The sequence below is a fragment of the Sphaeroforma arctica genome, assembly GCF_001186125.1.
Source record: "Sphaeroforma arctica JP610 unplaced genomic scaffold supercont1.114, whole genome shotgun sequence".
Taxonomy (NCBI): domain Eukaryota; class Ichthyosporea; order Ichthyophonida; genus Sphaeroforma; species Sphaeroforma arctica.
The window spans coordinates 127,819-152,309 of record NW_014040444.1 but is presented as its reverse complement, the minus strand read 5'-3'; the positions used below and the strand labels follow the sequence as shown (position 1 = coordinate 152,309).

Sequence of the window (24,491 nt, the reverse complement as noted above, 5' to 3'; positions counted from 1 at the left end):
TATATATATATATATATATATATATATATATATATATATATATATATATATATATATATATATATATATATATATATATATATATATATATATATATATATATATATATATATATTGTCACACCAATCACATAGGTGGATACATACAGCGATTTACACACATACATACAAACCAGTAGATACACAACGGGTGAGCACACGCACCGAAAGCCACCTTGTGTAAGAGTCCGAAGACATGAATCACTACACAGTGATCTGAATTTTAGATAAGTCGCGCTATTGTGTATACTATTACGAAATCTAGAGGATTTGGCTGCTTTCACGTTGCTTCTCAGAAACCAAGTGGTGCCTGCGATTTTCAGTACCAGTTGCATCCAGCAAAATATTATCCAAGCGCAAATACGCCTATCTGTACCCCATGACCAGCTATCTTTTTGCGCCCATATTTGTGAACACGCACAACCTGTGCAGTTAATTTATCTGATGACCAATGGGCCCACAAAGCCAGTCTGGATAAGGAGAAAGGGCTTAACTCTGTTCTATTAGATGTAGTATAATAGCACGATCATGTAAACCGGCTAAAGTTCCGATGAAGCTTCCTTCAGTCAGTGTACCCACACCACGAGAGACTCACATGTACCTGTTCGCTCATACGATGGAGCAGATGCCAATGGTGTGCAGTCGTTCAATTCAACGCAATGGTTTGCGAAATCCTTCGAACTAAAGCCATGCACCGATCCCAAGGCGTGCGAATATTTTGGCTTCCAAGTGGTTCTACCGGTCACAACGCTACTGTACATCGGACTCATTCTCCTGGGGGTCAACTCCTTAGTATACTACGCTTCTATCATGGTTGTGGGTTTCTGGTATGGCTTACCACGTAGTGGTGTGTGTGTGTGTGCTGTCGTTTCGGAGTATCTGTATGCGTGCTACGGGTGCAGGCTGAGAAATGTAATAGAGAAAATGCTTAGAGATGTCACTAGTTGTTGTTGTCCATATATGTGTAAGTGAATTGAAATACGTGCGCAAAATTTTTAATCTCTGTGTACATATGTATACCTTCAAGTAAATCATACTTTCCTATGCTTTTATTGGAGTGTAGGCCGGAATTTGTATTCTCGAACATATGTGTAGGTAAGTACATGTAATCGTTCGTGTACGTTATGACAGTGTGATATGTGGTGCACATGGTACCGAGATGTGCCTACACTTGAATGTTATTAATATCGAATAGTGTTCTCTCGGAGTTTACGCTACATATCTGTATGTGAATATATAGCTATATGTATATGTACGGCTGGACGCATATGTGTTTCAGTTTAAATATCACTTTGGTGCTGTACACAGTATCAATCTTCACCATGAGCTGCCAATATCGGCATCAGCAGTGTCTCTGCTAGACAGTTCCTGCTACTGCTGTACCAAGTACACTGCTACATTCAGATCGGTCGGTATAATTCGCGATACCCTGCCAAATCAGCAATTCAGATTCTCCATGAGTCATTCGCATCTCCACTTTTGCATGGCTGCCTGTCATGTAGTTGCGAGTCACTATATAATTTGTCTTGTAGTAAGCACGGCCCAGATAAATAGCCGTTAAGCCCTCTCGGATCACCGCTTACTCTGTTTTCAGCACACCTACCGGTGACTAAGGATGCCATGCAAGTAGGAAGTGTGTCACTACTGTTCCCCACGTGAGCCTGAACATTCGGCTGTGTGTATACTATACTATGTAGCAGCTATCTGCAAGCTGATAACTTGAGATCAATGTCTGCAAGTGCCATATATAACACATAAGTGAACCGCTCTCAAACAGGTACGTCGCGCTCATCAGCCAGCCCGTTCCCAGCTACAGCTTCATCGAGGCCTGCATGGGCCGTTTCTTGCCGTTCCTATTCATAGCCTATATGCTCTATCTCTACGGTGGCAAAACCGCTATCCCGCCCCCCACGCACATGCTGGAGCGGTTTGCCTTGTACTGGTTTCCCGCATGGTTTTTTGTCCACATGAACTACCTGACGTTCATCTTCCCCGATGAGGATATCACCGGTGGTGAGCAAGTGGTGACGGATGACGGTGGTATCGCTGTGGTGCAGCCGCCTGTGTCCTGGAATCCGCTGGCGATCACTCTGATGGTTGCGGCGTGTAGTATAGCACTGGTGTGTGTCGTGAAATTCGTGGCGTGCACTACATCACTGGAGGTTGTCCTGTTTTGATAAAAGGTATTGGGTGTAAAATGAATGCATGCCTTTTGGAGACCCTTTCTTAAAGGTACTAGTTGTTGTTATTGTTTATATTTCGGTGTATTTTGCAGCTTGAAGGTGCTTCCTATGCACGATCTAATTCTGCACAGCACTAGTGTGTGTTCCTGCATCACACTGTTGTTTTAGTTCCAGTTTTATGCAGTTATGTTTTGAATGCGGTCTTGCCTTCCCTTCTAAGCTGCTAATATTGAATCTGGCGACATCACGGTTTCTGTCGCGTTCCAAATAATCCTAGTCAGCTAACTAGACAGACATCTCTCTAATAGTTGGCGTTTCCCACTCCGGAAGTTGAGCATACACTACGTATTATTCACAGTGATCCTGCGTTTAGAAGCTAGATATGTATGTCATTGCGCTCAAACCCTACGCCTGAAAGGGTGCAGATGCTCAATCGGTGTGAGCGTATCCATTAGCTGGTCTTTGCTAGCTTCCAGCATTCTGCATATCTTGCATCTTTCCACGATATCACAGTCCGTATTCGCCTGCTATTTCTCTGCGTGTATGCATACTCAGTATTTCTTATGTAATTGGCATACGTATAGCTCTATGTCGTCCTCCTTTCATACCTATTAATGCCGGTTCATATTCAGCCCCTATTTCATTTGTGGATCCTCCCCTCCCCATCTCCCCACCCATTCCCTTTCAAGTGTCTCAGTTTCAATACACTCCACCCTACAGTTTCTGCTTTACAAACTGTTCCGTGCTATCTGGCGGTCCGGTCGGACACTCCCATATCTCACGGGATATATCAGTGCACTAGCTGTGCTTATACTGTTTGCGGTAGCCGTATCCAGTCAGTACTTTGTGCACCTGCATCACTACCAACTGGGTATGGCGATATGGCCTATCACAGCATTCTCCATGGGCCCTGCTGCGTTTGCGCAGGTAAGCACTTTGATATGTAGGAACGTCTGAAGGTATAGGAATATATGTGAAGTGGGTACGAGACTGATTTTCTAGTTCTTAGTCCTGTACTGTTGCGCCAGAGAGTCGACTTGTACTCCGGAAGGTCTAAGGATCGGTATGTATACAAAACGTTTACGATTGCATATTCATCCGTGTGCCATGACTATGAGTGGAAACCCAGAAGGGTGCCTACTCACATCCGATGATATGTACTCTTTGTCTACTGAGATTGGCGTAGTCAAGGTCCAAGCATGTACATGCACCGCACATACTTTAAAGATTCCAACATCTTTTGCACTCTAAAAATCCTCTAACCTACATATATACCTCTAAACAACCATATCCACATGACTGTCCCGCTCCATATTTTAACCCGCGGGCTCCTGCGTGCGCGCGCTTGCAATCCCACAATAGAATCCTACAACCGCACAAATGTCGACCCGCGTATCCAGCGTGCACCCACACATAGTGATGCACAGATATACAAACACTATTCAGATCGGAAATCGCCACACATACTTTCCTGGATACATTATCAGACACGTCGTTTCAGAAACACACACATACCCTCTCTCTCACTTGCAAACATCCCCGCCTTCTCGTATTTACAAAGATACACATGTCCTAGACCGGTTTATATCACATGCACGGTGCCTGTGTATTAAAAGATCCGCATGACTTCTAGTTTACACATAATTTTGACCGACACTGCTGGCATGGTAATAACATTAAATGTGCAAATGGCACCGGATTACTTTATATACGGCAGCTTTTCGCTAGATACTGGTTCACAGATATTGTCACTTGTGTGCAAACCTTCTTCAAAGAATTGTACTCGACAGATGACTACCAGCATGTTATTGAAAATGATGCTACTACACCTGTTCAGAACGTCATCGCCGGTTGCCCTTAATCATATGTTTGGTTATGTGGTTGTATATATATATACATAATCAATCAAGAATATAATTCATTCTCCTTAATGTGGTGGTCCGCACACAGTAACCGCGCCACATGTTGTTGTGACGTACTTTATGCATACACACCCTTAGACATTCATAGTGAACATTTTTACTCCTCATTGTCTTAATCCAGAGCATCATGGCTGGATTATACATCCAAGGAGTCGCCAGATGGGGATTCGGGTCAACCTTCACATACACGGGCTATAGGCCCAAAACTCCGGATTTTGTAGGCAATATAACAATCTCGAACGAAACTACCGATGGAGCGCTAGTTGAGTGGCCGGCTGCTAACTATACGATCGCCCCGGTGTATTCTGTGGTAAGAAATTGTTCTATATTGACAACATAGACTTATGTGAGTGTCATAGTGATTTCAATGACAGTAAATTTCATGTATGGTGCATGTGCAAACTTCAAAAGTCTGCTGATACTACACCTTTCTGCGTGAATTCGTGTATTGTATTGTATAATATGGCACTTGGTGGTTTATGGATATATGACTACATCTGGAGGTCATCTACGGTTACTTGTAAGGGATTTTGACACGGTTGCAAATTTGTGTGTCAATAACTAAACTTCGTAGCTACGTACAGCTTTTATCCAAAGCTGCAGGTATTCACCTTAAATGACAAGTTTACAATACGACAATACCCCATGACTCTTAATTTTATGGCTACAGATCTTTAATAAAGTTCACATACTCTATATTTGTATGAGCTAGTTATCGAAGCTGGAAAATATGACCATCACTTGCACCTTTTATAATATATGTGTTTGAGTTATCGGTGCTTGCCCGATACCTCTTTCTTTGCCAGCTCTTTGTCAGTTGTATGCCATCTGTATTGTTTGGGGACAATGCATGGTGAGCAACTTGTACGGAAATTTATGTCCGGTATTGAATGTTCGGTCCGGTTGCCCTATACACAGGTGGTGAATACAATTGAAATGTGCCGAGTCACTGACACGCAGTGCCGGATAAGTGGCCTTCTCCCCGGTCTGTCGTACCACGTTTGCGTCCGGAATGTAGTTGAAGGCTACGAAGGAAGCTGTGAAGGTAACCAGAGGTTCAATACAACGGCGGCACCTGACTTGTAGTTGTGGTACAGGTATTTATAGCGGCACCTGACTTGTAGTTGTGGTGCAGGTATCTATAAACTAGGATCAATTAAAGTATACTCCATATTGAATCTTCGGGTGTAACGGTCTTCTTGCGATGCTTGTTCTAATTTGCCTGGACTGTAAGGGGTCGACCATATACATAAAGTATTGCATGGACCGTGCACTTACCAAACAGCATGATATCCACTTTTAATCATGGTAAATTACTCCGCCGGCAATAGTGACCATTTCGTAGACTGTCCATATCGTTTTGCGCTTTTTGTTTTGAAGGAGGCTGATGTTTGGCCTATCCATAATATGCCTTACAGCCACATCCCATATAATCAAATATGTCGAAACCTGGTATAGTAGTATTTCACTGTTGACTTGACAGCTACAGAGTATTGTTGTGTTTCCATTGTACAACAGAGAGTCTAACTGCTCCAGGGACATCCGTTGGCGCGGGAAACCCCTTGGTTTACGTGTATGTGCCGGCTAGATGACCCTGTGCGTGCGATAGTTGCGCCTATACCCTCGTCCACCCGGCCCAGGGCCGTTGTTCGACCGCGTTGCGAAATATATTGAAGAACACGTTCCTATCACGCTGGAACAGGAGTTGCTTTCCCTTTCGTCCGATACACGTCGAGCAACGATGCACACACCTAGACTTGTCTCATGGGCGTGTCCACGTGATAGACGCTATCACGGACTAAAACCCTAAAACCCTTTGGTCTCACCTGTGAAACTAGCGTCGCCGTGGAGGATGATTGGGTCCTTCAATCATCTCTATAACTTGCTGAAGTTACGGATAGTAGCAGCGGTGACTTTGCCCTCGCGGTGTTGGACGCGAATCTTAGACTCGGACTCTGACACTTTTCAGTCGTTGAGGGTAAAAGCGCGTGATATCGCATGTATTGTGGAAGCCATTGGACACGAAAACTTGATGGTTTTCTGTATATATATATATAATTTCTTACTGTAAATTTCCAAACTTGCATCAGGCAAGATATTCTAAACCATCATGAACTCCCAGAAAGAACTTTTTTAGTGATAAAAGACGTAGTAGCTGAAGAGTGCGGAGAATGAGTGCGTATTTCAGTAGACTAATAGGTGAAACTGGTGAAACCAGTTTTGTTGACGATCGATCATATTTGATATTCAACCAAGTTATACCCGCAGACACCTTCTTTTACAGAAATCTACACTGATATTGTAAACATATACATATAGTTGCTTTCCATGATTTCAAAGCCGTTTGATTGCATAACGACGCTGCAATTTAGGAAAAACAATCACAGTTCGGAAAACATAATGCACAGTCAAATTTGAACCCGATATATATATATATTGATATAATAAGTATTTTCGCTTAACGCAGACAAATTCTTATAAAGTTATATTTAAAAAAACACAAATCTGTTGCAGATCGATAGAGCAACTCTTAAAGTTCAATCATAGGCCATTCGACTTAATAATTAATCGTACATATGCACAATCACAATACCTATGGACATATTCTGCCAGAAAACTATGCGAATACTAAATATATATTGTTGAACACTTAACTTTCGTATTATGTGTGCTGCTGAAATCCGTTTGCTTGCTGCTGACCCATTGATTGATAAGCGTATAAAAACGTGTATCAATGGCTGTTATTTTAATTTCTCCCTTCCGATATCTCGTTGAACTTCACCTCGCTGTGTATCAAATTATACTGGGTACCCTAGTTTTACTGAGTGTTGTTATTGTAATTTGGCACGCGATTCATATTTATATAGACTTGCAAAATAGTATTTATGTCTAAATGGGTCATGGGCGTGCGTTAACTATAGTCAAAAAGCGGATTCATTTAACTAGGCAGTCTATGGAGTTTTGCCATTTCATGAGAAGCCAGCTTCCGACGCTGTATATGGTTGTTTTTAATATCTTTTAATGTTTTAATTACCTCTTGCCGATCCGAGAGTATTTTTGCTTCGAGTGAGAATGTTCCAAGATAAGAAAATAATGTCTTTGTTCAAGAATATGTCTTTGTACATTCGTGTTGTGTGACTGGATTATATGGTAATCCAATGCTTTGTTTGAATCATATTACCAGATTCCACCTTTGCCAAGATCAATTTTATCTAAGAAACGCCTATCTCATGCCGCCGCTTTCTGAATTGATAAAAAAAATTGAAGACGACAGGAAAATTGAAGCGCTTTCAATAGCACCTTAAGCTGAAAAAAAGCTATACAGATAAATGGTTTATTGTACACATATAGCGTTGTAGTTTAATAGTGCCTCGTTTTAGTTAGCTACGATTTTTTGATGTATTAATTGGCGACTAAGAATTGGTTTATCTGGCTACTTTTCGTTTTAGTTGGTTGCCAATTTGTTGCGGTTAGACGGCCGAAATACTCGATAAGCATGGGTCCATTGATGGGACAAGGAGGTCTCAGAGATATCTATCAGAAGAGGCAAGGCGTGAAATGGGGATGGACGCGTTATATGAAACGGCCTATGAGGACTGTAGAACGCTAGCCACAGCTATCATGGGTGGAGTTGAGAATCGCCGCGAAGAAGACGTATGCGCTGGTATGGGAGTCTTTAGGGGTTTTCAACAACAACAAAAAACCCCTACCGATCGAGCAATCAGAATACCAGATACAATGTCGTCAACTAGGGAACTTTCACATCTGAATTCACACTTAAGGACGAAACTGGAAACCCTTGAAGGTGTCAATAATACAGTCAACTCCGCCGAGGAGAAGTTAAAGCAGCTTGAATTCGATATAGAAGCCGACGAGGCTTTAAAATCTATACGACAGAATGTGAAGGAGGCTAAAAGTTCCCTCGACGCTACAAAAACAGAAGAGGCAAGGCGTGAAATGGAGATGGACGCGCTATATGAAACGGCCTATCAGGACTGTAGAGCGCTAGCCACAGCTATCATGTTTGGAGTTGATAAGCACCGCGAAGAAGACGTATGCGCTGGTATGGGAGTTTTTAGAGGTTTTCAAAAAAATCAAATCCCTACCGATCTTTGATAAAGGAGAGTTTGTCTCTATAACTACCGGGGTTTTGTAGATGCTTACGACTATGTTGTAAAAAATTACTCACCGACGGAAGCACTTTCAACTATTCTCACGGAATTTTGTAGTCGGCTGGATGGTGTTGCTGCAACGGGTATATATCGATCCCGGAATTAACGACCGATTTGGTTGAGGCACATGCGATTGAGTGTGATAGTATAACAAACACGGGGACAGTTGCAACCGGTCATATAGTCCCGACAACAATAAATTCAATCCCGATGGATAATTTCTTACTAACTTATCGCCTTTAAACGGGCACTTTTACACCCTCTCGACAAAATATCTCATCCGGCATGTCTTCATCGGACACCATTTTTACTTATAACAAGGTATTTAATAGGGTGCAATGTTATGGTCGAATGTGAATAACAAACACCACAGATACGGGACAAAGGGTTCTTATTTTATTATAACTATGAACAATGAAGATAGTAAACAACAAGACCATAATTGTATCGTTAAACACAATGTCGGCTATAATTTCATAAATATGAGGTTTTATTTTGCTCATACATATCACCACTGGATAAACCTTAATTACTTTTATATATCTTCAACATGAATAAAAATTTATAATTTCAATATAAAACGATGAGATATCAAATAAAACAGTTGAAAATGAAATTGAAATAAATTTTACGAATAACTATCCTGATTGGAAAACATACTACAAGAGAACGAGAAATGCTTTATATGCGAGAGAGTATTATTAACTGAACTGGGAGACCATTATGGGGTGAGACAGGCGGAGAAACAAAAGGCACGACGGGAAAGGAAGAAGGAACAGAAGAGGAAGAGAGAGAGAAGGTCGGCCGCCACCGTGTGGTTGATATTTAATCTAAACAATACTGATTTTCAATTCTTTTAAAAACCTCACATCTATAATAAAAAGAAGAGAAAGAATGACAGTCCCCAAATTAACAATGACCCACAAAAAATTAGGCCAGAGACAAAAAGAAATGAAAAATCACAAGAACTATATGAGACCAAAACGAAGTTTCGAGGGACAGTATGATGAAAAATTGAAGAAGAAGAGTGAGACACATATTCGATTGGCCGAAAAAGGGATAGCGATAACATTATTTATTTCAATTTGGATAAAGTTTAATATGTATCAGGCTTCAAAAGGGAAGTTGAGATTGTCGAACTGCCGCGAGAAGCTCGGGGCGAGTGATGCAACAATGGAAGGCATACTGTGCGTTAGTTCACGGCGATGGATACAGAATACCTCTACCCTTGGGTGAGAACTATAACCTGTGTGCCGTTGCGTGAAATAAAGCTGGCCCACACTTGTAATGGTAATATGACCTGAATCGGTCTGGGATATTTACCAAGGAGGGTGAGGTTGTCATCCGCAATTCCGGTTCGGAGCGAAGTTGGGAGCTGTCCGATACCACACCTCACAACTGATGTATTTGGGATATCCTGGCTAGCCATAGCGGGAAGTATCATATGTGGTACCAGAAGTCTCGAAGATTTGGTATTGACCGAAATCTGGAAATAGTTCTTCAGTAAAGTGACAAGACGGAGTATGGGGAACATCAATCTATCGACTAGTACTGGATGGAAATCAATTGGTGTCTGTTGTTCAAGGAGAAGGAAGCTCCCGAGACGTTCATGGAGAGTCCATATGCCGTGGTAATCATGCCGACCCTGTGGTTGTTGTAGTAAGTAAGAAAATAATAAAGCCATTAATATCGACCCCACCCCTATAAATATTTTGAAAGTCACCCCAATTCAAATGGAGGAAAAGGAAGACGAGGTTCAGAAGAATGATAGAAGAAAGGAAAGAAAACCGCAGAGAAATACCCCATGTTGAAGAATGTTTTTGAGACATTCCAGAGTAACGAAAATATGAAAAACTGAAATCGGCCGTAAATAGACTTTATATTGGTATGGGTTTGGGCGACGAAGGACTTCAAATGATACAAATGTGAATTTTTACAGGACACACAGGATGTGGTAGGAACGATAGAAAAGTACCCTCAGGGCGGTAGAGTTAATAGATTTGCATCCGTTGCCAAGGTTTTGACTTTGGTCTCAAGTATCAAAACATTATCACCTCGCTTGAAAACAATATTTTTTCTGATGCCAAAAGTACCGAACTTAAGTTCATCACATCGTTGACCATGCATAAATAGACTTTATATTGGTATGGGTTTGGGCGACGAAGGACCTCAAAATGATACAAATGTGAATTTTTAGAGGACACACAGGATGTGGTAGAAACGATAGAAAAGTACCCTCAGGGCGGTAGAGTTAATAGATTTGCATCCGTTGCCAAGGTTTTGACTTTGGCCTCAAGTATTAAAACATTATCACCCCGCTTGAAAAAAAAACATGATGTCAAAAGTACCGAACTTAAGTTCATCACATCGTTAACAATGCCCATGTATTTAAACTTTGACTGAACAACACTTTAACAATAGAACAATACTTCAACAATAAAATAAAGAAAAATATATACTTGCCTTGTAAATTGTTGTACTTAATTTACCCATACTTATCTCTTGATTGCTGTGATCCCTGATTGCTGTTTGCTTGACTTGTATTCTTTTCGATAAATGCCTTTCCAACGAGAATTTACGACTTTTGAACTTAAGTTTCGACTCCGGGGATATGCATAAATACACTTTACCATGAACAACGGTGCGCTCGAGCCGTATACTTAGGTCCCTCTAGCTCTCAGAGGATAAATGCCAGCAAGCTACCCATATATGGGTATATTCTTCCTATTTTTTTCAACCTGTCACAGTAACAGTGTGTAGTGCTTCAGCTTGGGGAGATTGTAGTCGGAATTCCCATATACAGGGTAAACTTAGTTTTATGACGGTTTTCTTAGGATTTGATAAACCTGGTTTTTGATTCGATCCGTTTGGGACGAACACATGACTCATTAGGAGAATCTAATAGCTATAATTTAATCTAATGAAGACGCGACGTCTCCCTGCGCATTCAGGGAGACCGTTCAGATACAGTTATTGAACGAGTACTTACCACAAACAAACAGGCAACAAACAGGCAAAAAAAAGGTATCAACCCCGCTACAAACATATTGCTAGCCGACGACACTCGATAGCCTGCGCGATCATTTATTGAGGAAATGATTGGCTGAGTCAGTTTAAGCGATAGTATATAACAATATATGCACATGATAATATATAAAATGCTTATAAAGTACAATGTGATATAGTTGCATGTATATACAATATACAAACAGCAAATCGATGAGATCACAAGACTACAAATTTAGTAGAAGGCTTAAACAAAGAAGTATCAATCACGGACGTAATGGAACTATGTAGAGTTCCATTTGCCGTGAAAGAAGTGAACGAAGCTTATTAAGAGCAGTGACAACCTGTGGCGTTGCTATTTCCTGCATCACCATGTATCTACTTGCTGCCGTTGTGATTTAAATAAATCAATAGTGCTGAGTGGCATGTGTATTTATGTCAATAAATAATCACAAAGTTATATTATATTATAACTATATTCAATTACCTGATTGTGTCTGCGAAGATCGAGGTGTCGTTTATTCGAATACTCAGTATGCTTCACCCGCCATCGATTACAATCCTCTGATTGAAAGATATCAGGTTTGAAGATACGTAGATCTGTAATCGTAAGAAATCAAGGTGAGTGAGTGTGTCACTATGCTATGTACTTATCAATATCTGTAACAAGCCTACGGTGTTAATAGATGTCCGATTACATACTTGGATAATGCACCTAAACTACACTACAGTCAATACACTACACTACACTACAGCCCATGCATACACTACACTACAGACCATACACTACACTACACTACACTACAGACCATACATACACTACACTACACTACAGACCATATATGCACTGCACTACATACCATACACTAAACTAAACTACAGACCATACACTGCAGTCTTCGACCAGTGTTTCTCTTAACCATATTAGAAAACGTCCGAACTGATAGCCGTCGATTGCTCCGCCACTTTCTATCGCCCTTTGTTTCTGCACTGCTGAATACACCTTTGAATCTTTCCTTTGAATCAGTCGTGTCGGCACGTTCATTGTCTGTTCGGGATAAATACATTGTGCTCATCCTTGTTACGTGAACATCCGACATCGCCGTCATAGCGTCTGTCGCCAAGTCTTCAAGATAATGCTTCATAATACATTCAAGTCCCACTTTCCTTGGGATCGGATGCCGCTTTCGCTGGCTCCCATTTCGGAATGATTAAGGTATGAAATTTCATGCAGGTGTTAGTGTGAATAGAAATGTTGTGTATATGTATCCTATAGAATCTAAATCACTTACTTTGCTACACGTGCTAAGCCGCGGCATACATGCGTGTTCTTGTTCTTCAGGAGATCAGCATGACCCACGTCTTGTAGCACTCGCTTCACCACCGTGGCTAGAAGAGCTCATCGGCTGTGAAGTGTGTATGCATTGTTAGTGAACAAGATATATATGTTGGTATAGGCACTAAAAGATGCACATATGCGCGCGTTTTGGTGTGTCCTAATTTATCGTACGTTCTATTGTTTGCGCGTCCTCTAAGGATAATGTACTCATCCTGCCAGCTGTCATCTTCAGGATCAGTTTTGTGACCGTCAATCTTCATTTCCTCGAAAAAATAATATAGACAACGCTGTCCATGCGCATATGAGCGCATTCTGATCGTGATACAAGTATGCAAACTCATGTATCCCAGTTCCATCAGTTTTGTTTTCATTGATCACTGCTACTAAGCAGTCGTACTCCTGTATCATGCTATCATTCGCCTGTGATAGAAATGAGTTGTGATTGCATACAGATGGTAGTGCTCCTACATAATATCATGTGTAGTTAAATTAACAACACTGACCAATTGTATGCAAATGTAATATTGTATGCAAATGTAATCTCACATACCTTTTATATACTGCAACAAACAGAAATCGCGCTTCTGGAATTTTCTAACAGATAATCCGCTGTAGAGCAATTTGTGGGCGAATGTATGCATGCATGTATTTCGAGCTGAATCTGATGTTTGTACATTTTGTCTACTACGATCTGATGCTGTTTCATATTATATAAATTTTGCAAGGTATCTAAACCGCGACTAGTCTTAGATTGGCGCACTCTTTCTGCGGTCTTCTTTTTATATTTCATAATAACGCCACCTACGCAAGCCAGTCCAGTTCATCGCCTGTACATCCTACGAGCCTTGCAAGCGCATGGAGACTCCATTAACGTTCCTCCAAAGAACCAGATGTATAGTCTTTGCGAACGCCTGCAAAATTCGAGTAAAATGAATAAATTGAGTATATATACGGCTAAATATATATGAATCAAACGTTTATTATAAAAATATCTTATACTTTTCAGCTGATCAGCTTGAATGTATTGCACGCATGTGCACGTATCTGTGAACACGTCTTCTTTAACCTCGTTCGTCTGGATGTGACTCGTAAATATGCGCTATGAAGCATTCCTTGTGTATACCCTGGTGACAAATACTGCACTGGTCTCCTATTCGAACTTTCTTCCTCGCACAGCCTTTATATTTGCAGTTCTTTCGGTCGGTTCGTAGACCGAAAACAACCACCCCATCCTTATTCCTCCTCTTCTCACGTTTTAGTTCCTCAATGAGGCTTGCGTGTGTCCCAATACCCGATAAAGTCGCTTCTGGTCGCACCGCAACAGTAGCTGTTATCGAGCGTGTGACGCGTGCTTCGTATGTATTGTTCATGAGCTCTTTGAAAAGTATCTGACAATACGTTCGCTGGTCCACTGGAGTCCTTTCTGCTGGTGAGGGTGTACCTTTGTATAGGAGCCATGAATCTACTATACACATTGCAAGCAGTGTTGTACCAACTCTTTTTTTCCCAACTTCTCACATCTAGTTTTTTTCTTCTATATTGAGTGTATCTTGACGGTATCTGTTGTGCCTACCTACAATATCACTAAAGGAAAAATACTGTTTGACTAGCTGAGGTTGTCGACAGCGCACTTCTTTTGAAATAACACTGTTTCCATCGTTCTGTACCCTTTTACGTGATATTGTTCTGCCCTCTTTGGTTGTGCCATACGTGTTGATGAAGTATTTTCGATTTCTGTTTGACCACACTGTAGCCGAGTATTGGTTGTCATCTTTATCTGTAGTCACCATCGATGACCAGTGCCCTTCACAACCAGACAACTCTTCCCTGCTCAACACCTTCATCGGAAACATTTTAGTAGCTGTCTTCATAACACCTGTGAAATGAGGGCCTTTTGCACGTAGTGCAGCAGCCTTACACTGCGTGTCCGGTCCCAAAGTATTTTTGTACGAGTCGTAAGGTTGTTGCGGTGCCATGTTGGTGGTCGTCTTCGTGCTCGCGTGCACTGGCTACTGTGGATTGCACTAACTCGAGTTCTATGAGGAATTGACCATGGCCACAACAGTTAGTCCATATCTCACAACCAGCTTCCAGTTTTCTGTCCAAGGCTACGTAGTGTGGAAGACCAGTATTTAACCATTGTCCTCCTAAGCCATACCAGCGGCTCATACACTCATCAACATATATGTCGCTACTCGCCGTGATCGTGTGGTCTTTTTGCTCGTTGATTGCGTCTACGAATCCGTTTACAGGCGACCAGAGATGATCCTGATAGTTGGGATTGATGTCGTCTGTTGTTTTCTCGGCAAACTGCAATGTAGACAAAGTACCGTAGACGGGTGTTTAGGACCGGACCAGAGGACCGAACCTAAGGAAAATATTTAGGACCGAATCAGAGGCTCGGGCCTAAGAGGATTTTATTGAAGAACGGACCCGAGGATCGGACTGGATTTTATAATATATAAGTTAGTGAGAAGAATGATGACTCATCAGGTATCATCATTATTTAGTATCTAGGAGACCATAATCTTAGATACGGAGATTTTCACAATCTGCCGTTGTTAGAGAAAATCTCGTCCCACATAGGAACGTGATTAATAAATACAGCAGACGCGCCGTTCATAACTGTAAGTTTCGGTCTATCAAGACGATATTAACACCTTAAAGTAATTAAACGCGTAGGTAAAATCTAAGTATCGTGAAATTCAAAGTAAATAAACGAAATGAGACTTTTAGTAAAGTTAGGTATGCCTCGTGAAAACAGCAATACTCTGAGGGATTGTGAGGCTGAGACATTGCCTAAATATAATCCTCTCAGTACTGTTTTCGCCGAAGGGATTTTATTTAGTGTTTCGTTGTCGCTCTATTAGAAACTACAGTATGTTTCGTTGGGGGCGAATCCGAGAGACTCATAAAATCCTATCTTTAGAAGAAGAATTTTTTTTACTCCTGATGTCCTTAGTTATTGCATTAACCAATAACTTGTCACTTATCAAGAATTACCGACTTAGCCTTCATCAGACTGGCACATCTGGTTGGCTGATCGGAGGATAAACTAGGTAACGTTAATAGTCCATAGAAACCTATGTTCGGTTGAGCCATCTCGCTACCGAAGTATTCAGATATAAATAAAGTTGGAAAGTAAATATAGTTCTATTAATAGAACTAGACTAAATCTTATGTTTTGTATTTTACTGGAGCCTTTTAATGAAATGGCCTTGTCCAAATATCTGATATGTAAAATGGAAAAGGTATTAACTAATAAAGCCGTTAAAAACCATTTAGGAAACTTAAGTTCCTCGTGCTATTGAGAGTACGTTTATAGTTTACGTACTGCTTAAGAGTACGTTTATAACATAGAGTCTAATGTGGAGGCCCAACTATTAGATAACGGCACTTCTGACTGAGTTCACTTATTCCAGACTTAACACTTTTGACTAAGCGCAACTCGGTTTTGACTACATTTTTAAGTGACCGAACTACTGTATTTATTACACTGCGTTCTTAGAAGGTTAAATCAACTAAGAAGCAACTTAGTTTTATTTATTTATTTTTTCAACGATGACGGGACCCAAGCCTAGACCGTTTCCTACGGTGGGTAAGCAAGCCTGTGACCAGCTGCTGAAATGGTTGATTGGAGCACTTCGCCGGTTAACAGTGCTACGCAAAATGGTGGAGACAGCACTTGCCAAAGAACCTGCATCCGAAGACGATAAGAAAGTGGAAATCCATGTGGAATTGACCCGTTTACTATCGGAGGCCCTGTTCTCAATCGAAACCTTGGACAGGCTTAGACAATCCTCAGAGTGGATTTCTGATCACGAGGGACACTTGAATGCGCTGATGCATGTGCAGGAAGCCACGGAAAAGATTACTCTCGTTCAAGAGCAACTCCACCAACTCCGTGAATTGTCACTGGCGGGTATTGACACATCTACGCCCCAGGACTCGGACCAGGCGAAAGTGGATGACGATTTTTCGGAGCCTCAGGTCGTGCCAACAGTGCAACAACATTAGGCTCCTCAATACCCAATGCAGGCAGGGCCGACACCCACCATCCAGTTACCTGACAACGGGGCTAACAACATGAAGCAAATTAGCCCGGTGAAACGTAGAATTGGACGTACGAAGCCTGTACCTCAGGTGGCTCCTCGTGATAATGTCCATGTCACTCGTAGATAGCGGTTGTTGAAGAACGCTCAAAATCGGGCAAAAACAATTCCGATCCCTGATGAGATACCGCCTAATGGGCCGGATTGGTATCAGGCATAGAAAACTTTGGTGAAGTCGCCTGATAGAATTTTTTTTGGAACCTGCGGATTTACACTTGGACATGGACACTCCTCGGAATTTATCGTCGTCGGCGAAGCGTTCCTTTGGTGCCTTCCGCAGAGTAATGAAGTCTCCGCAGCAACAGATGAACCAGAGTCACGTGGCAACGAACCACTTTCGTGATAAGTTGCAACGTCACCGTAAACCACGTTCACCAGAAGAGTTACAAGAGAATTCTCAGGATGCGGCGAATGTCCCTATTGATACGATTCCATACCGCAAACACCTTCCTGTTCATCACGACCGCTACTTGGAAGACCCACAGGCAGTGAAACGTCATAAAGACTCGGAAATTACGGAGCCTAGTATTACTGCATCGACAGCGGCAGAGATGAAAATGCAAGTTTTCAACTGACCCAACGGATGATGCATGCAGAAGCAGACGGACGCATAGACGATGCGCGTGCGCTACAGGGTCTAATTCGTGCGTCGAATGAGACTCTGAAGACGTGTTCAATAACGGTCGACAAACGAACACCGAAGGAATGGCCACCCAACCCACAGGGCAATTATTATTTGGACAATCCGCAGAAGATACAGTTACATGCTTTTATCTTGAACTCGCATAAGAATGCGCGATTCCACAAGCTAGAGCCGATTCACATGCTAATGGGCTTACACCGAGCTCTACAGCATGAAGGGGCTCCTAAGGCGCTATTGGATTTTATTGTGGAAAACGAGCAAAAATTACAGTCTATGACATTTGAAGATGCCACTGCATTTATTGTACGTACACAAGAACAAGACCTGGAGGATAATGCATACCGCCAGGTATTAGCATGCATGAAGCTGAAGCCATCGGTACCGCTTGATACTCAGATTCGTGATTTTGAACGCCAGGTGGAGTTCATGGAAATGCGACAGTATGAGAACCCTCTACAGGTACACCGCAACCATGGTATACTTAATATTATACGCCAAGCTGCAGGTGGAGCGTACTACCGGGATACTCTTCGAATGTATCCACAGTGGCGAAACTACTCGTCTGAGAAGATGCGTGATATATCCCGTGTGAACATTGACAAAGCAGAAGAAAATCGCCAGGACAAGTTTTCGCGACCTCGACGAATTCCGGGGAACTCGCGATCACGTTCAAATTTGCGTACGGAGGCGAATACACGCGCTATCCCGCATGCACCGTCTACGTCGAACCCACGGGTTCGTTGTCGATCATGTGAGCAAAACATTCCGCCGGGACCAGGACATGCAAGTCGTTGTCCTAACTTACAACGGGTACCGGTCCAGGCTAGCACAAGTAGCCGCACACAAAATGGTGAGGCTACAGTTCAACGTACATCGGCTACAAGCACATCGACACGCGGGGCTCACGGATCGGGTACTAATTTCCGACCTCGTGTTAACTTAGTGGACGGTGATATTATGCCTGATCAACCAACCACCGAGACAGGGGTGACTGAAGTGACGCACATTCATGACTTGGTCGATGAGTAGTATGTGCAGAGTGACGATGAGTTGATGGAAGAAGAGCAGACACCCGACGGCTGGGAAGTTGGAACAGACTCGGATTGTCAGGCTGGGGTGCCTGATGTGAACATGTGCATGTCATTTGGTCGTACGGCAACAAGAATATTTGCAGTAAAAGATAAATTGTTTCCTACTGACAACCGTGTATATGTTACTTTACAAGTGTACGGACATGACATGCGCACCCTTATTGACACGGGGGCCAATCGTCCAGTCATCACTCAGGCATCCGCGGTTAAGGCACACCTCTCTATTACGCCACCGGCCAAGGATAGTTACATATACTTGGTGGACAAAGCCTTCAGGACTTCACGTTTGGGCAAAACACAAGCAACAAAGGTCCAGTACGGGTCAGCTGCTACTGAGGGTTGTACATTTGAACTTGTGAACCTACCGGATAACATTGATATAATACTAAGTATGGATATTATGGGTGAGTTGAGATTAGGCTTAACCGGATTGGTATCTCCATTTCTAGAGATCAATCGTAATGTTATGGATAAACTACTGGAACCAATCAATCTTCGAATGGCCCCAGACTTGTCCGAGCCAGATGATATACGCGCACGCTTACGCCAATACCTGGATGCTACTGACACTATTCTGGATGCCGCTCGCTGCACACTCCCGGGTAGTAAGGTGTCACTTCCTATTCCTCGGGATAAACTCCTGCGCTTACGTCGGCAGACAAGAAATTTTGTATCTGACGAATACAAACCACATGTAACGAAGCAAGTACTCAAATGGGAACACGAATTGGTCACCAATCGTCGAACATCGGTGTCGATTGTTAACTTTTTTTGTTGGCAGTACCGTCATTCACACCGTCGGGTGAACTTATTAAGGTGCGCGTGTGCTTGGACTTGCGGCTTATTCCGGGCGATCAGTTTACGCTTCCGAAGGTCAACGAGATCATTAGCAACTTGAAGGTCAAGCGATACTATACCACGTTGGACTTATCGGCCGCATGCCATCGGTTACCGGTGCACATCGATTCGCAGCACATGTTTTCGTTTACATGGGATAGTCAGCAGTACTCGTTTACGTCGGCTCCCTTTGGATTGACGACACTCACGTCATAATTTCAATGCACAATCAGCAATTTGATGGCGGGACTGGACGTGCAATGCTATGTTGATGACCTAATAATTGCGTCAGTCAACTACGAGGAGCACATTGCTACGGTTCAAGAGGTCGTTTGACGCCTGACGGAGAATAACTTCAAACTTAATCAAAAGAAATGTCACCTTGCGGTGCGAGAGGTGATGGTCCTGGGAAAGAAGAGATCAGTTAAAGGCATTGACGTGGATCATGAGAAACAGCAACGTTTAATTGACCGGCCAGTTCCACGATGTCAAAGGGATATTGCCTCTGCGTTAGGATTAGCAAACTTCTTACATGAGCATCTACCTAACTTTGCACACAAGGTAGCTCCACTCCGAACCGTTTCTAAACTTAAGCCAAAGGAGCCCATTGGAGATCGTTGGAAGCCAGAACATCAATTGGCGTGGGATCAGATGAAGGAGGCTATCATGTCGGCAGTCAGGTTGAACTTTCCTGTTGATGGTGTACCATTTGAGTTAAAAACGGATGCAAGCGATTATGGGATTGGTGGCGCATTGTTGCAATTGATTGACGGATGCAAACATTACCTGACGTTCTTCTCAAAAACTCTCAACAAGGCACAGCAGACATATGCAACCCCGATGAAAGAATTATTAGCACTTACCTATGCTCTGGTTCACATTCATGATCATCTCATTGGACAGCGGTTTACTGTACACACAGACCATAAGGCTCTCATATACATGAACGTTCAGCTGAAGCTGAATAGTATGTTACAACGATGGCATCATATTATTGCACAGTTCAATTTTACTATTACACATGTACCTGGAGAACTGAACAAGTTACCAGACATGTGGAGTCGTCTTCATGAGGGCACGGCGGATATCAACTACTCCGCGGTGTTCTATACGTCATGTTGGAAGTTGTTTCCGGATTTCTTTGACTAGATTCAGAAAAACTCCGGATTTCTTTGACTAGATCCAGAAACACTTTGGACCAAACGACGTCGACGCCTTTGCCTCGAGCCATAACGCTCAGCTTCGCCAACACTGGTCGTACGACAAGGATGGCGGGGCGTTTGAGTTTGACTGGGGCAAATACAACGCATGGATGAAGCCACCATTGTAATAGCCGGGCCTCCACATTAGACTATGTTATAAACGTACTATTAAGCAATACGTAAACTATAAACGTACTCTTAATATTACGAGGAACTTAAGTTTCCTAAATGGGTTTCAACGGTTTTATTAATTAATACCTTTTCCATTTTACGTATCAGATATTTGGACAAGGCCATTAAAAGGCCCCAGTAAAATACAAAAAATAAGATTTAGTCTAGTTCTATTAATAGAACTATATTTACTTTCCAAATCTATTTATACCTGAATACTTCGATAGCGAGATGGCTCAACAGAACATAGGTTTCTAAGGACTATTAGCATTGCTTAGTTTATCCTCCGTTCAGCCAACCAGATGTGCCAGTCTGATGAAGGCTAAGTCGGTAATTCTTGATAAGTGGCAAGTTATTGGTTAATGCAAAAACTATGGACATCAGGAGTATTTTTTCAAATATTTTCAAGATAGGATTTTATGAGTCTCTCGGATTCGCCCTAACGAAACATACTGTAGTTTCTATTAGAGCGACAATGAAACACTAAATAAAATCCCTTCGGCGAAAACAGTACTGGGAGGATTATATAAAGGCAACGTCTCACCCTCACAATCCCTCAAAGTATTGCTGTTTTCACGAGGCATACCTAACTTTACTACAAGACTCATTTCGTTTATTTATTTCGAATTTAACTATACCTAGACTTAACCTAATCGTTTAATTACTCTAAGGCGTTAATATCGCCTTGATAGACCGAAACTTACACCATGGCGTCTTATACATAAGGTGTTGCGTAAGGTGTTGCAGGACAAGGCGTCGGCAGCAATATGTTTACCGTTGAACACACGCGCACCATGGTTTGCGTTATTTCTGTCGATGATGCAAGTGGACCCGTTACTTATCCCACGTACGGCTCACACATTTTTGAAGCATGGCTCACAGGCTTGTAGTAAATACCCGTGCGAGCATACTATTGTGGTACGTATTGGCCCTCCATCTGGGTACAAAGTCAATCCATCGTTTTGGTGTGACTTAGGCTTGGAGGTACCTGTGTGTGAAGACGCTAGTACACGTTATCAAGAAATTGGGCACAACCGGTGATGACGAAACGAACGCGACAGATTGCTGCACAAATTCCTGAGATATGTGCGGGCGCTACAGTGATGAATCATCCAAGGCACGAGGAAGCGAACCGTCGTGTAAAGTTGACATGGCAATTTCATGAACAAGGACATCCGGCCCCAGCAGTTACAGTACAACAGATGCGGGATGATGGGCATAACTGGGAGCAGATGCTTCCAATCACAGAAGAGGTCCGCAAATTATGTCGCACATGCTTGGGGAAACGATACGATGAAGAAGGGATTTCATCCTTTAATGAATATTACCGCTCGGTACCCCTGGGATCACATACAAATGGATATCAATCCTATGGCGGTCACATCCACTAAAGGAATCCCACTAAAGGAAACAAATTTATTTTACATGTGCTTGATGTGGCGTCGGGTTACTCTATTCTACGGGCGATACCTGCGAAGGATGCAAAGACAGTGGCGGCAGAGTTAGTGTCAGTGTTTGGTGAGCATATATTTCCTCGTAAGATTCAAAGTGACGAGGGCACCGAATTTATAAACAATATTGTCAAATCCATCACACGAGCGTTGGGCATTACACACAAGACGTCCCAACCATACCGCCCGCAGACATTGGGCGCGGCAGAGCGCCGACATAAGGAAATCCACAAATGTGTGAGCGCATTGTGTGATGGTTGTCCGGAGTTGTGGAATGAACGTCTACCGTTTACTATGTTATACCAGAACCTTCGGATATCACGACGTCACAAGTCAGCACCATTCAGCGTTTATTTTGGTCGGCGACATGTCCCGTTTGTAAGCATGACTGATAACTTACCTGGTCATATTCCTACTACGAATGATGCATGGTTAATGAAGCTGGATGATTTGGAGAAAACTATCCTACCAAAACTTCATCAGAAAACAATTAAGTATACTGATGCCATGGCAGAGGCTACGGATCAGATGAGTAAGTTTGATTTGATTGAATTTAAGGCGGGGGACGTCATGATACTCGCACAGGGAGCGACGACCAAAGTCATGAAATCACCGCTTGGTCCGTACGTGATTCATAGTCGGGAAAATCAGAGTTACCATCTACGAGCAAAGGATGACAGCAAGCCGCCTGAGCTCAGAGACCGACCCGTGAATGTGGAGATTATTGGCTTGTCCATCGGGCTACGAAACCACCACTGGATGAATCTCTATGAAGAGAGAGAGGTTCGACATTTCGACAAATCATATCGCACCGTCATAATGAGGCGATTCAACAATCGGAATATTTGGTACGTTGGTTGGAAGGATCTCCTGCATGTGTGACAGCCGATGCTTTTGACGATCCCAACGTCATGCCCGCATATCGAAAACGGATTCAAACGCGCGAGAGCCGACGACAACGACGCCTGGTACAAGGTTAGAGCAGCCTGGGTCGATGGTATGTCTGGCCGAGGTTGCGTCATTGCTGCGTGCATGGGTGATGACAACATACTCATATAACCGATAGTAGATATTAGAAGAGTAATCTTCTTTTAATAACAGCTGCTATATATAGAATAGACACCTGTATTCGAATATATATTATACACGAGCTGCACAGATCACTATTAGAAGACACATTGCTTACATATATTACGATAGACAGACAAGATACATATTCGACAACAATAGAACATGGAAATGATATAAGTAATTTGATGCATCATATACACTATAAGACATCACGCATACATAAACGAACAAGGGTATACACTGGTATCATAATAATATACGTGTAACCTCAATATAACAGACATAGAAACCAAACACACGACGCCAAACGTCGCTAAACACGAGCGGTGGTGGTGAGTCGCAAGTATATCTATATGCTTAGAGTACAGGCGAGCACCCTGTTGGCTCTAGCTCAGTGGCGAGAAACCTTGAGGACACGGCGCATTGAACTTTGTATAAGAACTTTGAAGTTGGTGAGCAACCGCAGCCTCACTAGTGTGATACATGGCATCATCACAGTTGACATAATAGGCCTTATGGTTATTTAGATGCTGAGAGTACAGGCGAGCACCCTGTTGAGTCATACTCAGAGGGGAGCAACCCTGAGGACACGCCGCATTGAAATTTGCGCGAACACTTGAGATTCGGTAGGAACCCGCAGCCTCAAGCGTGTTGCATAGTCGCCGTGAGCGATGTTGATTTGTATAGCATTATTACGTACCAAACGATATCATGTGTATACACGGCGGAACGTGTACAACATTATTACGCAGGAGGCGGAACAATTACGTAGACGACGGAACAGGCGTAATCCTAGTGGTGTGGCAGGCGGAACATGTAAGACGCTGTGACGGAGTCACGGAAAGCGTACCCATCTCAAGTATGCCCATGAGGACATCACACCACGCGCATCTCATACATTACACTTTAAGTCATTAAGAACAAGAGCAGACCAGAGTAAGTAGGTTTAATGGTATACTACGATATGGTCAGGGACAACAAGGAGTTGTCATTGATAACCACTAATGGTAGGCATGACAAATAGGGGTGTCGCACGCGGTCATCCCTGTGATGATAGAAGAAAAAGGATAGTACAATGTTATTAGAGTCAATATATAGCATAATGGTAACCACCCGCACCATAGGCAGACGAGAGGCGAACACACTATACTTAGGATATCATGTCATAGAATCACACAAATTTCACACATGGCAATTAAATTTAACAAATTAGGGAAGTTCAATCAATGCAACACAAAATGACACACACAATC

The 24,491-nt window shown here is 42.5% G+C and overlaps 4 protein-coding genes across 4 annotated transcripts; 3 read left to right on the top strand and 1 right to left on the bottom strand.

The window, feature by feature from the left end:
* Positions 1-648: 648 nt before the first annotated feature.
* Positions 649-5,310, top strand: SARC_02526 (hypothetical protein). The gene is made up of 5 exons (XM_014303730.1): positions 649-865; positions 1,816-2,158; positions 2,942-3,148; positions 4,265-4,453; positions 5,062-5,310. Exons 1-5 carry the CDS (start codon positions 849-851, stop codon positions 5,227-5,229), a joined length of 924 nt encoding a protein of 307 aa, XP_014159205.1. The 5' UTR covers positions 649-848; the 3' UTR covers positions 5,230-5,310.
* Positions 5,311-7,707: 2,397 nt separating this feature from the next.
* On the top strand, positions 7,708-8,437 carry SARC_02525 (hypothetical protein; the record flags this gene model as incomplete). Its single annotated transcript, XM_014303729.1, has 2 exons — positions 7,708-8,206; positions 8,373-8,437. The coding sequence occupies 2 exons, from the start codon at positions 7,708-7,710 to the stop codon at positions 8,435-8,437; spliced, it is 564 nt and encodes a 187-aa protein (XP_014159204.1).
* A 5,131-nt stretch (positions 8,438-13,568) lies between these two features.
* Positions 13,569-14,869, bottom strand: SARC_02524 (hypothetical protein). The gene has a single exon (XM_014303728.1). The coding sequence runs from the start codon at positions 14,634-14,636 to the stop codon at positions 14,181-14,183; it is 456 nt and encodes a 151-aa protein (XP_014159203.1). The 5' UTR covers positions 14,637-14,869; the 3' UTR covers positions 13,569-14,180.
* A 1,352-nt stretch (positions 14,870-16,221) lies between these two features.
* On the top strand, positions 16,222-16,677 carry SARC_02523 (hypothetical protein; the record flags this gene model as incomplete). Its single annotated transcript, XM_014303727.1, has 1 exon — positions 16,222-16,677. One exon carries the CDS (start codon positions 16,222-16,224, stop codon positions 16,675-16,677), a length of 456 nt encoding a protein of 151 aa, XP_014159202.1.
* Between the last annotated feature and the right edge of the window lie 7,814 nt (positions 16,678-24,491).